This window comes from Ornithodoros turicata, chromosome 1 (genome assembly GCF_037126465.1).
Source record: "Ornithodoros turicata isolate Travis chromosome 1, ASM3712646v1, whole genome shotgun sequence".
Classification (NCBI taxonomy): domain Eukaryota; kingdom Metazoa; phylum Arthropoda; class Arachnida; order Ixodida; family Argasidae; genus Ornithodoros; species Ornithodoros turicata.
Window position 1 is genome coordinate 134,179,741 of NC_088201.1, and position 13,792 is coordinate 134,193,532.

At 44.2% G+C, this 13,792-nt stretch overlaps 2 protein-coding genes across 6 annotated transcripts in view; one reads left to right on the forward strand and one right to left on the reverse strand.

Moving 5' to 3' along the window:
* Positions 1 to 850, reverse strand: part of LOC135378622 (zinc finger protein 714-like) — an 80,033-nt gene extending 79,183 nt beyond the window's left edge. For 2 of the 4 annotated variants that reach the window (XM_064611695.1, XM_064611693.1), the window contains exon 1: positions 430 to 850. The gene's annotated coding sequence lies outside the window, so the exon portion shown is untranslated. The remainder of the gene's footprint in view (positions 1 to 429) is intronic. The other 2 variants (XM_064611697.1, XM_064611694.1) reach the window with 2 other exon arrangements.
* LOC135378623 (zinc finger protein 492-like) overlaps positions 840 to 13,792 on the forward strand; it is a 48,362-nt gene continuing 35,409 nt past the window's right edge. For both annotated transcript variants that reach the window (XM_064611699.1, XM_064611700.1), the window contains exons 1-4: positions 840 to 1,066; positions 2,920 to 3,059; positions 4,557 to 4,667; positions 9,317 to 9,460. In XM_064611699.1, the coding sequence (XP_064467769.1) occupies positions 2,930 to 3,059; positions 4,557 to 4,667; positions 9,317 to 9,460 (385 nt within the window). In that variant the 5' untranslated portion in view covers positions 840 to 1,066; positions 2,920 to 2,929. The remainder of the gene's footprint in view (positions 1,067 to 2,919; positions 3,060 to 4,556; positions 4,668 to 9,316; positions 9,461 to 13,792) is intronic.

The window sequence follows — 13,792 nt, forward strand, 5'->3', positions numbered from 1 at the left end:
TTAGATCAAGTTATTTTAAGTTAGGTTAGTTTATTCTAGTCAGGTTAGTGCAAGTTAGCTTCGTACAGCTCTAGTTTAGGTTGGTTAGGTTAGGAAATGGTCTAGTTCCTCATATCACGGACCATCCGACGGACCTCGCTGCATAAAGAATCGGGTCCGTCCGACGGACCTCTAGACACAGCCTATATATATAGCGCTCGTCCGTGTCTGGTCTGTGTCCTCGTCTGCTTGCGCTCCTCGGTTATGACTTTGATACAATGCTTTGACAGCAAAAACGTATTCAACAAGTTTTGCAGATAGAGCTTTCTTCCTTTTGGTTCTTCCGATCTCCTTTGTAGTTGGCACAGTTGTTACTACGTCTCTTTTATCAGACTTCACTGTATTTGGGACGGATGGTGTCGTATATGGGTGTCACTGTCACACTAGTACCTGTCGAAAGTTGTCAGAAGTGGAATGTCGGTGGCGTCGGTGGCTCATGCTCTTTGCGAAAACTCGCAGGACTGTTGAAGAAAGCATGCCTGTAGTGAAATGTCGATCCACATACTCTGCCGTCTTTGGTAGGCTGTAGACTGGTAGACTGCCACTAGTTGCAATCTGTGCCTTTTTTACTTTCGATGCGCGTATCCATGCCTGTGTCTCGCTGCTGCGGGTGCACGTTTACACGGAAACCGGAAAAAGCCTAACTTCTCATCCTTGCTGCACTTCGCTTTGCAAATACAGAATGAACATGTTATTATCATTATTTTAAAAAACGTCATTCACTCCACTTGTGGAAATGCAAAATTCACAACATGAACCCGATGACGATGGCCATGGATGTCGAGCCCGTGCGTGGCGACAGCAGCGCTGGCAGCGGTAGCGGTAGCGGTACTGGCGGTACCACACGACCACACCACTCACCTGTTTCCTGTTTGTTTCCAAATAGCGTATGGCCCTTATGGCCCACGAATCACCACACCATGGCCCTCCACCTGGACAACGGCGAGGGCTTTCAGAAGCACCACCACTTCTTGCTCCCAATTTGATGAGCGCTTAAATAAACCCGAGACCTTCCTCGATATTGATGGTAGGTCGCTTCCCATGCGTTGGACACTCTGTGTACATGTTCTGGGGTCTCATAGGTTCCCCCGAGTTCGCAGAATCATGTGATGTCTGTGCCTTATATGTATTTCTATCTAAACAAATGGGTCCGTGCTCCACTGGAGGGCTGGAAACTATCCCGGCTATTGCTGTACAGTCGTGACTCCTACCTGATATCTCGTTCGCATCTGTTATATACAGGGTGGGTGCAGATAAAATAGCCCCACACTGTCATACATGCATGAATGTGCGGCTACTTTACCTGCACCCATCCTGTACATAGTTGGAGCGCTGGTCTGGTTTGGTTAACATATTGTAATCCATTCTAGGAGTTGTGTTTTGGCCACAAAATTCCTTTATCTCTCTCCTGTGCTGGTAGAGTCTGGTCCTGAGTTTCCATACTTCCTGCCCAAACACTGCATTTGCAGGGTCCACCTTGTCCACAGTTTGTAGAACGGGAGGGCCTTGTACTTCTCTAGGCCATCACGCCTTCTGCGAGTACTTTAAGACAAAATTGAGGAAGCAGATGAGTCGTTGTCTGTGTCAAGAAGTTACCGAGCGCATACCCGAAACTAAGCAAACAGCGGACAACCCGCAGAAGAGACATGACGCAGGGTACAGGAGGCCCGATAGGGAGCATTCAGGAGATTTGGCCTCGATATGAGCTTCCCAGCTGAACCCACGAGTTCTTGACAGCCAGCTTTGTTTATCGTTTCTGAAGAATGTACCAAACTTATTTAGGCAGTCACTATCAGAATTTCGAATTGTCCCCCAGTCTCCCTTCAATGTCTGCTGATATTTGGGGAGGGCCCGTGTTTCTCTGTCAGTTCCTAAGTAGACATAGTCATTACGTCTTACTAGCTCCTCCTCCTGGAGTTTGTGAGTGTTTTGCCCATTTCCAAACAAACAACACAAGATGACAGAAAATCAAGGACTCAATTTACATCACGCTTACACGCTATTCCACCAAGTAATGAGCTGCACAGTCACTTGTCCCCACAGGCAGGCCGTCAAAGTAATCAAAACACTCTGACTACATACCTGTGGAAAATTTGGAAAAATAACAGCGTTGCACGCTATCAGCCAACATATCGACAAGAAAACAGGTTTCATGTGTAACATCACAAAGCAAGATACGAGTACCATATAGTAGTTAGAGCCTGGAGTGTTCAGGTTTAACTGAATTCTTCCCCGAATTTACACCTGGGATTGAAGGTTGCCTCGTTAGGGTGAAACCCAATTTTTACCTCACAAACTTGTTTTTCAGCAAATGCAGCTACATCGCCGTTGTACCAAACCAGTACAGTTAGTTTGAGTAACTGAGCCCAATTTCTCCCTGATTTTAGCTGAAATTTTTTCAACACGATGTTAGAAAAAAAATGCATTTAGAAAAAATGCAGAGCCTGAAGTTTGAAAATTTCAGGTTCTACATGTAGATGCCAACAACTGTTCAATTCTGCTCTCACTTATGAGCAAACCTTGTTGAATGCGTCTTTCCAGTCAAAGTAGCTGACCTCAGTAGCTCAGTCGGTAATGTGCTGGCATGCTGAGCTCAAGATCGCGGGTTCGATCCCGACCGAGGGCGATAGTAATGTGGGGAAGACGAACATTGCTTCCAGCACCGTGTGTCGGAGATTTCTGGCACATGTCAAAAGAACTAGGTGGTCCAAGTTATCAGCAGTCCTACCCCGTGGTACGTGCTACATGTCTCCACACTCCACAGACAAACCTTATGTGTAGCATCTGGTACCACTATATCTTTTTATTAGTCGAAGTAGTTTTATCAAGATGCTTGTGTCGATGGTAGACAATATAAAGGCAACTTTTTATTGGTTTAAGGACGAGTATAATGGATTCCATCCATGCAAAGGAAGAGCCTCGAGACAACAGCTTCTCAGCGTCACCAGAACACTACAAAGATTACCACGGATGTATTACTACTGAAACCGCAGAGGTTCATATCACCGAATATTTACCAGGTGAGATAATATCTGAACTCGCTGTGGATGTAGACTGACGTCACCATTTTTATGGATCAGGCCACCCAAGGTGGAGCCCTCACACTGTCTCATCATTTCTGCAATTATCATTTAATGGAAAAGCTTCACCGTATCAGTAGGAAATGGTTTCTAGCATGTGTAGCCTCCGGAATGCTTTGTGAACAGAGACTGTTGACTCTCAAATGACAGTAGACATCTTTTTTTGTGTTAATTATTTCTCTCTGATAAGCTGACCACACAAGAGGATGTTCATTTCTGACAAACACACCACTGTGGGCCAGCAAGATCCGTTTACAATAAGCTATGGGGGGCTAATGCAAGCATGTGGAACTTCGTAGGCAGCTCGTTTCTGAGTCTGAACCAACGACTGACCTAATGCGAACGTTTTCAATTTTTTCTTTTCTATAAATAATCGAACGGAAACGCTGGGATATATGTGGCAGCAATACAGTCAGGTATTTATTCACTTTCTTGCTCTGGTCAACTGGTCCCACCATATCTTGCCATGACATCGTACCAAAATATTTTAAATCGTCTCCCATTTCGACTGAGGCTTCCAAACAGGTTTATGCATTATATTTACTGAACACGTTCATGAGAGCTGATGGTTCTAGCATGTTATTGAGAGCATGAGTACGCGTATGAGACATGAATACAGAAAACCGGGAATTGTCAAGGAATTGTGATATGACTGGAAAAGTCAGGCGATTGTCAGGGAGGTTGCAGAAAGCAGCTGAACTCAGAGGAAATCTCAGCGAATAGCGAATGCACCGACCAGAGGGGTTCAGTGGCCATGCTGCAGTAGCAGTCTGCCACTACGACAAACTCGGGGGCAGAATTAGTGGGGTATTCTCATTAATGAGACCTTTAATGAAAGCAAAGAAAGAAAGAAAAATAAAGGACTGGTTTATATGAGGCACGGTACGAGGCCCCTCTGCTGCAGGAAAAAATTGATTCTCTCAAACAGTTAGAAATATGTGTTTGTGTTCAAAGCTCTTTTTACCTTTTCGGACACCACAGGACTTCGAATGTTATTGTGAAGGAGTTCATTATTTCGTTCCCCACATCACCAACAGCAATGGGTTAGAGTATCGCCGCTGGCGATGAAACTCCCCTTCATCATTTTACAGATAAACTAGTTGGTTTTCAGTAAACGATCTGTTTTATGGGGGATCTGTATGAAAACATTTCAGCGGGCACCAAGTTCCCTGTGATTTTTGTCAGGGAATTCGCTTGAAGTAGGCAGTGAAAACCTGGAAAAGTCAGGGAAGTTGAATGCTGCAATTTGGTGGACAGCCTGGGGATGAAAACTTTGAGCGCATTTTAGCAAACACTTGAAATATTTGCGTGGACAAAACGTGTGAATCGACTTCCCTGTCTGCCTATAGTGTCCACCATCTTCTGGTATGCCCTTCTGTCAATGTGTGCATTACATTCTCACAGTAGATTACGTGACTTCTTTTTTCTTGTTTTCAGACTTAACAGTGAATGGAAGCGATTCCAGCCATGTGAAGGAAGAACATCAAGACGAAAGCTTTTCCGTGTCACCAGAAAACCGCAGACATTACCACAGAGGTACCATCAGAGGTATGTAGTGACACCAACTACTTATGGTTACTCTCATACTTCGAGTTTCGTACATGAATGTGCTCTTCACATACAGCTTTTTTTGGTGTATACCTTTTATATATATGTATATACACCTTTTTTTTTTTGTGTGTATACCTTTTATACAGGGTGTTTCAGTTAAATCCCCGGGCTAAATAATTCGCGAACCGGTGCACCAATCTAAGTTTTTCCTTTTTTACAAGTATCTGTCCGATACCGCCTACAAGCTGTGCACCGTGTGAATGAGTGGGAGGCGCTCATTATTTAAATAAAAATGCAAATGAGTTTCGTCAAAAAACGTTATTTCTAAAGCAGGGCGCCGTCGGTATTAAAATGGGTACTACCCCTTTTGGGACCTTCAGTGGACACCTTTTAGTGAAAAATCTGCCGGACGCTTTTCCACTCAGTTGTCCACCAATGAATTACGCCAATGAATTACACCAGTGAATTACGCCCTTTTGCGCTTCGCCGCGACCTGCCGCGACAAAAATATGTAAACCGAAACCAACTAATTACTGCAACAAATGACCCGCTTCGGTGGCAGATGTTTCTCTAAAAGGGGTCCACTGAAGGTCCCAAAAGGGGTAGTACCCATTTTAATGTCGATAGCGCCCTGCTTTAGAAGTTACGTTTTTTCACGAAACTCATTTGAATTTTTATTTAAATAATGAGCGCCCCCACTCATTCACACGGTGCGCAGCTTGTAGGTGGTATCGGACAGATACTTGTGAAAAAGGAAGTTCTTCGATTGGTGCACCCGTTCACGAATTATTTAGCCTGGGGACTTAACTCAAACACCCTGTATATATGTATATACACATTTTTTTGGTGTCGACCTGCTTTTGGTGTGTGCACAAAAAGGGGGTTTCATGCTCCGTCATGTGACCTCCTCCCTCTCCACGAAAGCGAAGGAAGAAAACGCAGGACGTGAGGCGGCAGCAGAGCAGAGAGAGTAGAAAAAAGAAAGGGAGACACCGTAGCATAGCAAGCGTGTTCAAGCGTCAAAGTGGCGTGTAATAGCTGCTTCGGAGCATCAAACTCATAGTGCACGAGAAGAAGTGTAGGAGAGCGGCTACTTAACGCTCCCATAGACATATACTACCCTTCTTGTGGTACTGGATGCCTTTCTCACACTACGATATTCTTGTTTTTGCACTGCCGGATGCAGCTGTTTTTGCAATCTCCTTGTACACAAGGACTTCTCTTTTCAGCTTATATAATGTCACTAACTGTGGTATCTAGTTAACATTGGCCAACTGCACTGCCACAATTTTTTTCTTTGTGGCCTTCTGTCAAAATTGCCTTGTTTGGCCTTCTGTCAGATAAGGTGGACACAGGAGGACTAGGGTTCCTGTATTCTCTATTTCTCCTCCTCTCCAGAGAGGGTTGCGCCAACTCCAGGCGTGCACCATTTTCGGGCGGCACAGATTGTTGTTCACATTAGTGCCGACGTGACTGGCTGGCTAGTTTCGCCCCAACTACGTACTTCTTTCCTTCTTTTCTTTTTGTGTGTTGTTCTACTAATGCACTGCATAGGGCACTCACAAGGGACACCCAACTAACGTAGCTAACAGTAATTAATTATACATTTCTTTCTCATATTTCAATAAATGCATCCAAGGTGGAATATGAATGTGGATAATAGAGTCAGACACATGTGCTGCATGTGTCAGTACCATGCCTATGGTATACACAAAACATTTGGAAAAAGGTGAATCACCTTTATAAGAGCTGACACAATCTAGAACGAAAACACTAGTCATAAAGGGCGAACCAAATTTAAGTTTATTATTTGAGGAGCATGCTGGCACAGGACTTGCTGTTGTGGCCACCACCCTCATTATCTAGGACCTGACTTTTTCGGGTTAAATGCCTTTCCCCTTTTAAATTTGGGGTGAAATCGAGTGCTATTTATACGATCAGGTGTTGTCGGGTTACTTTTTGCTTTCTGTCCAGCAAGCGGCCCGTAGTTAAAGGTGCGCATATTGGTCAAACATGAATTCTTTGCACACAGCACAAACAGCACACAATGTAACATTAAATGTGCTTCGTATAGTTTATTGTTGCACTCAAATAACATTTTCCTGAGACGTGCACACAGATTGCTGCTAAACCATGTATACGTTATACATGATACTACGTAATACGTGATAAGAAATTGTGGAGAAATCAGGTTTAATCGGAAAAAGGCAGACACTACTGATACCCCTCATTTCATTTTTGCAGATATGTATAATGTGAGTCTCAAAACAACAAACTTTCATATAAATGTCTCATGCTTTGTGGCGTGTTCCTGGCAAAATGGTAGTGTCTCACACGCCTGGTTTTTAATTTTGGAGGCTGCCTTCTTGATCGGTTACGTTGTCTAGAAAGTAATCTTGTGAAATCAACCCACCCAAGATTTCTTCATACTTGAGTGAGCACGTCAGCACTTTGTGGCTCGAATACGCAGGATTTGCAGATCCAGGCACATGCTCATCTAGCTGAGTGAACGTGTGCTCCTGTAAGGGTGTACTAATAAGAACTGGTGAACAACTAGCACAGTTCTTTACCTCTCGAAGCATATTGTGTAAAAGAAAGTCTGAAAGATGTGCCAATATCTGTTGTTCATGCATTGGAATACTTTCTGTGTTTGAAGCTTCCCCACATGCTCTGTCCCAAAAACAGCTTTCCTCATCATTCCACCTGAGATGGATGTGCACTCCACCAGCTTTTCAGTTTCCTTCATAGGTCCGTGAGGTAATGGCTGTCATTTTCATCATAGTCATAGGGGGAAAAAAAAATCACTCAAAAGCGTGTGGCAGCAGTACAGTCCGATATTTATTGATATTCTTGCTTCTTGTCAGCTGGATCATATCCCACCATATCCTGTTGCGATGTCGTACCAAACTAATTAAATTGTGTTCCCTATCAGCTGAGGCTTCCAAACGGGTTTATGTGCCATAGTGGCTGAACACATTTATGGCTGCTGAACATCTAACATCATACGTATCCGTGAAAGGGTATGTCAGACGTGCGCAGCAGGTTGAGTAAATTTTTTTGTTAACATTACGCTGCATTACATGTTTCTGTTCTTATTTCTTCATCACCACAACTGTAATTAGTAATGAATTCAACAAAGATGCAAGATTTTTGTATGCAAGTTAGTAGGTAAACAGGATACCTGATTGTCCATCATTCATTTTAAGAAGCATCAAAGCGATCACCTGTTTGCTTGAGGATGCATTATCAAAAACTAGCATACTTAGGAAACATGCACAGTGAATGTGGAACTTTTGCCAGGTACCACTAGTGATGTTTTGAATTAAACTCTGAAGATTTCCAAGTTAAAGTAATTTTTCTTTACAGAATCGCAACGCGCATTGCAGGTTTACCTGAATCTGCCACAATCTATGCTACCTGTACTTCGGGTCAAGTTGACTCTATCCACATATCTAAGAACATTCTTGATTGGCTTAGACTTGTGCATCATTACTCTCAGTCACAATGCAGTGGGCCCGCGTGCTTTAAACGATATCTTGTACGCTGACAATGCTGAGAAAATACTCGTGGGAGATGACATGCCCTGAGCAGTGAGCACATTTTCATACTTTTAAGCAAACACATAAAATATTCACGTTAATGAAGCATGAGTTGGCTTGCTCACCTTCTGGGGCCTGCCACCTTCTTGTACTCCCCACTTTCAACATGCAGTCTACGTTCTTGCCATGGAAATCCGAATATTGTAGGTCAAATCGAATATCGAATCGAATGGAGGAAAAAATTCTGCATACCGAATCGAATATTGAATATTCGTGCAAAATTTGCAATATGTGACCCTCGCACTAAGTTTCCATTTTGTAGCCCATGGCTTTAGTGTAATTTTTCTTGCATTAACTGTCACAAGAGAGACATGCAATTCTTCTGTTTAAAGCCCCTACTCTTTAATTTTGCATGAGTGCTTCCTGCCTTTCAGGGGAGCCTACACTTACTGGAGTACTGGAGTGGTTACCTTCATTTCAGAATTTTATGTCAGGCAGTAGCATGTTATACGGATGAGGCTGTAATTGTTTGACAACCACAGGCCATTTGTGAAACAAACGAACTGGCATCCTGCCTCAACTTTGCCATGAACACCTTTTAGTTTCTTTGCAGTCGCCCTAGGAAGTTGCACTACTGAAATTTTAGATGTAAAGTACATCTTTAAGACACACTTCTTGTTCATGGGCTGCAGTCATTATTCAGGAGTCCTAACTTTTTAAAGGCAACATCACAGACATCAAATCAAAGTCCCTCGTCGGCACCGCTAAACTGCATGTGGGAGGGGCGCCACCCCTTCCACAGACGACGTCTACAAAACTAACTTTGGATAACTTTATTTTAAACTAAACACTGTCCCGCCTGTGTTGGTCCTGCAGGAGGCTTCACCTCATGCGAAGTGTCAGGTGAAGTCATGAAGTGTCAGGTGAAGCCCACTTTCGGGTTGTGTCGTTCATATTCGTGGAATAGTCGAATATTCGAAAAATCGAATATTGGATATTTGATTCGCAAATCGAATAGTTCGAGCGTTTGATATCCGATTCGAATTCGAGAACTCGAATATTCGCACACCCCTAATTATATGAAAGCTTCTCTTTCCTTTTTTTCAGACTTGACAATGAAGAGAAGGGGTCCCGTCCATGTGAAGGAAGAACCTCAGGACAACAGCTTCTCTGTATCACCAGAAAACCACAGAGACTACCACGGAGATGTCACTAAAACCACAGCAGTGCATACCTCCGAATGCTTTGCAGGTGAGACAGTATCCATACTCATTGTCGATGAATATGGGTCCACATTGTGTTGGTTGATCCGTTTAGTGCAAGAATCTCAAGCAAGTTGGCGCACAACTGACCTGTTCTCTGTCCGTGGGCCTTTGAAGACTAAACTGAAGGAAGCTACCGTCTCAAATAATTTAATGAAGAATTAGGAATGAAACAAGCTTTTGAACCATCGCATAGCATAGTGCTGCTCCTGTCCATTTTAGGCAGCCCAAGCAGCACAACATCTTCGCCCAATATTGGTCTAATCTTGGACCAGTATTGGGCCGGTATTGCCATTCTTGGGCCAATATTGGGCCAAAGTGTTGTGCGTCTTGGGAGAACATACGCAAGTGAGCACTCCTTGTAGCTCTTGATTCTCGTCAACTTATGAACCTTGTCTTTGCGTGCACTTTTGTAAACTACCGCCGTAGCAAAAGTGAGGATTAAGATGGACTCATCTTAATTCCCGCGCTAAGCTAAATGGTGACTCACCAGAAAAAAAAATGGAGATGAGAAGTGTTGTAGTTCGGAGCATTGAGTATGCATCGACCACAGCGAAAACAAACTTTTATTGGGCACTGGGAGCACACGGCTGTTCTGCAAGGAAGGATATGCCCAATTGAGTGGTGCGTTCCATGACCGATACGAAATCTGAGGGCACACGCTCCGCATGGGATACGTAGTCCTCAGAGGTTTGCTCCGAAACGGCATCGCTGAACCTGATAGGACCACACACGCGGCATTCAACAATACACAACAGGAAGTCATGTACAAAAACTATTTTATATTTTAATTTTGCATTAGACATATTGTAGTAGCAAACCTGAAACCATTCATTGAAAAATTATCATCCAGCAGTTTCTCTCCATTCTTTTCTGTTTCTCTTTCCAAGTTCAAACTGTGAGCAAAGACAACTATACACTGTGTAAATAGGCGGCAATTTCACTGCTCCAGAACACTGTCATAATACAAGCCTCCATATGACAAAGTCGATAAACTTGTCGCAAAAATTTGCTCTAGAGAGAACTTTGCTAGATAGATCGTCAGCAAAAATCCTGGGGCTTATCGGTCCTGCTGATCTGCCAAATGACCCAGTACACATACCAGAAAGATGATCATTGTTGTACAGAATTTTTATTTTTTTCTGACAAAAAAACATCAAACACCGACTTGGCACAACAGGCAACAAAATTTACTCGTAATGTTTCGACGCCTACACGGGCGCCCTCATCAGACAAACATAAAACAATCCGAGATCAGCTTTATGCCTCCTGGTATTCTGGTAGGGGCCCCCTGTGGTTGTTCCAAGCATTGTTATCAGCATGAATGTAACAGGTTTCCATACATTTTCGTACCCCCCAGCTATGTTCACGTGCCAAAGTTTCTTCTTCTTCAAAGTTAAATGAGTGACTGGCTTTTAGTACGTGTTCAACCAGCTTTGTACGATGATTCTCTGTTGGTAGCTTCTTTATCTGTTGTTGATGTTCTTTTAGTCTGGTGGCCTTCTTTCTTCCAGTTCCGCCTATATGGCATGTGTCACACTGTTTACATCGTAATCTGTATATAACTCCCGATGAATTCATGTGGGGCACAGAGTCCTGGGGTGGCATAGCGTATTATATACAGGGTTCGAGAAGGCTTGAAAGTGGTGTGGATATCAAGAGGTTTCAAAATAGTTCTTACAGCCTAAGACATGCCACGGACATAAGGGATACATAGTACAATGTTTTTGGGGGAGGTGGCTTAGAAAAGTTACTGGACATTTTAGAAATTGTATTCTGAGAATAATAATATAAGAATATAAATATAATAATAAATATATACAAATCTAATGGGAATATAATAATAATAATATAACCTGAGAAAGTTGGTGAGTTTCTTTTGCCGAGTGGGAAATGTCGGCACGACATTCCGTTCGTATACAGTGAGGGCCTCTAGTGCTGCCTCTTGGTTTTCGCTGGCAACCGTGTTCCAGCTGAGAACATTGATTGTATCCAACACCTCCTGAACCGTCAGTACAGGACACACTTCTTCGACGGAGTCACTGTCACTGTCGATTGGGGCTTGCAGGCCTGTGACGATGTCTGCTTCAGTCGTCTCCTCTGTGTACAGTCACCGACCGTTAATTCGGACCCTAATAATTCAGACTTTCCAATAGTTCAGACAAAATCTTGGACTCAATCAATAGCCCCCATAGAACCAATGCATTTCAGCTTCCAATAATTCGGATCATTTTCGGGGCCACGGCTGGATAATTCAGACGGATTTTGGCCGACTTTCCCTACTTTTTGTGAAAATCCACGCTCCTAAATTCAAAATCGGAACCTCAAGCTTCCGACTCCCGCTCGCCGTCGGGCCGCCCCTCCAGTAGCTCCCTCGGAGCGCCGCCTGCAGGGTGGAGAAGCGTGCGCGAAGTTTGCGTTCATGTGACCGACGTTGCTGTTTAGACGTGCACTTCGGATGCGACAATCGAAACTGTGGAAATGTCGTCGTCGTCACAGATGACGAGATCGTCGCCGAAGTTCTGAACCTGCCTGCGGATAGATCGGACAACGACGAGAGTGTCGCCGAACCTCCGTCTGCTGCGCGGATCCTCGCGGCCATCGATACACTCGGACGAGTTTATTCTGACAGTGTGACATTATCAGAAATGCAGCGTGACGTTCTGTCTCGTGCGCGCGCTGCTAGGCAGTCGCGTATCGACACTTTCTTCCGTCCCGTGTAAATTTTTTGTAATAGACGCCAGTGTGAGAGTGGATTTTTATGATTAACTACTAATTCGGCCTACTCAATAATTAGGACAAATCCCATGACCATTAGAAGTCCGAATTAACGGTCGGCGACTGTATACGCTGTCAAATCCACGCTCAAAAACTCCTGCAGCTCGGTCTTTCAGGACACACCACAGTCATCTCTAAGCATCTCCCACTGCTAAGCAACAGCTGCTTGAGCAGCCGTGGACGCAATGTCCTCGCTGTTGTTGTCATCGTTACATTCTGTGTGGAAGCCTGCCTTTCGAAACGAATTAACAATTGGGTACTTCACGTTTCACGCACTGCCAGCTTGCTGCCAGCGTCTCTATCGCTTGGATAGCATCCATTATAGGTTCTCTTTTGTGGGGAATGCCCAGCATGTGCTTGTCTACCTGTCGGGTGTGGTAGGCACTTCACACTGTTGATTATACCCTGATCAAGTGGCTGGATGAGGGAGGTGCAATTGGGTGGGAAGAGACTAATTTCCACATGTGCAGATCCTCAATGTGATGTGTCTAGCAGATATGCAGGACCAGACACAGTTGTGATGGTCCTTCTTTGCCATGTCATGATGGAACTTCCTCATCCAGTCCCTGGAAATGGCTCACGACGTCCATGCCCTACTATTGGAGGCGTACCCCACTGAAATTCTCTTCCCTTGAAGCAATGTGGCCTCTTCCTTTCCCTATCGCTAGGTGAATTTGCTTATCACTGCTGTCCATATTCGCACTGAATAAGACCAAAAATTGCAACTTGCTGTGACGTAACGCCTCACAGCGTTGTCCTTTTAGTGCCAGTGAGCAATCTGGTGACATCTGGTAGAACTATGCCATCTCATCGGGATTATACACGTTGTATGGAGTATAAGGGTTAAATATTGGGCTGCGTGGTATGACATTAAAATTGATAAAAAAGCCAGTGCATGGTGACACAAAGAGGATGAGATAGACACAGCACTGATGGAGGTGTCGCTTTGTGTCGCCCTCCACTGGGGCTTTTTGTCAATATTTATGGAGTATACTTCTCCACAGCATCCGTGGGTGCAGCCTTTCAGCACAAAGCTCTTGACACAGTTGCATGTCTTCTCTTGAACTTTTCTAACCAGCCGTTGCTAGCTTAGAAGTTGTCACACCCTAGCATGTTGGCAAAATTGATGGCTTGGCATTGCACAATGGGTCTGGTCAGCAGAACCTTCGCTGACAGCATTTCAGTGAACCACATGAATGTGGCTTTGTAGACCTTCTCATAAACAGCAAGCTTGAGCTGCTTTCGCGCGCGCTGGTTCCTGCGGCGCCAGCTGCGAGGATGCCGTCCTCTTACTTCAAGGTGGTGGACAATGAATTCACTAGAATGCCGAACCTGGCTAAAACATCCTTCTTTTTTTTTGCCACTAGCAACAGCTTTGACGACTGATTTTGCATGCATAAAGAGGGCTTTGCATGTCCTCGCATGGTTAGTAGATCTGGGCGTCATGGTGTCTCAAAGCGAAAGGAAGTCAGTGCGGGGGGACGGGCACTGAAAGAAGGGGCAAGAAAGCATGTGCCATTGTCTCCTTTCCTTACTTCATCTT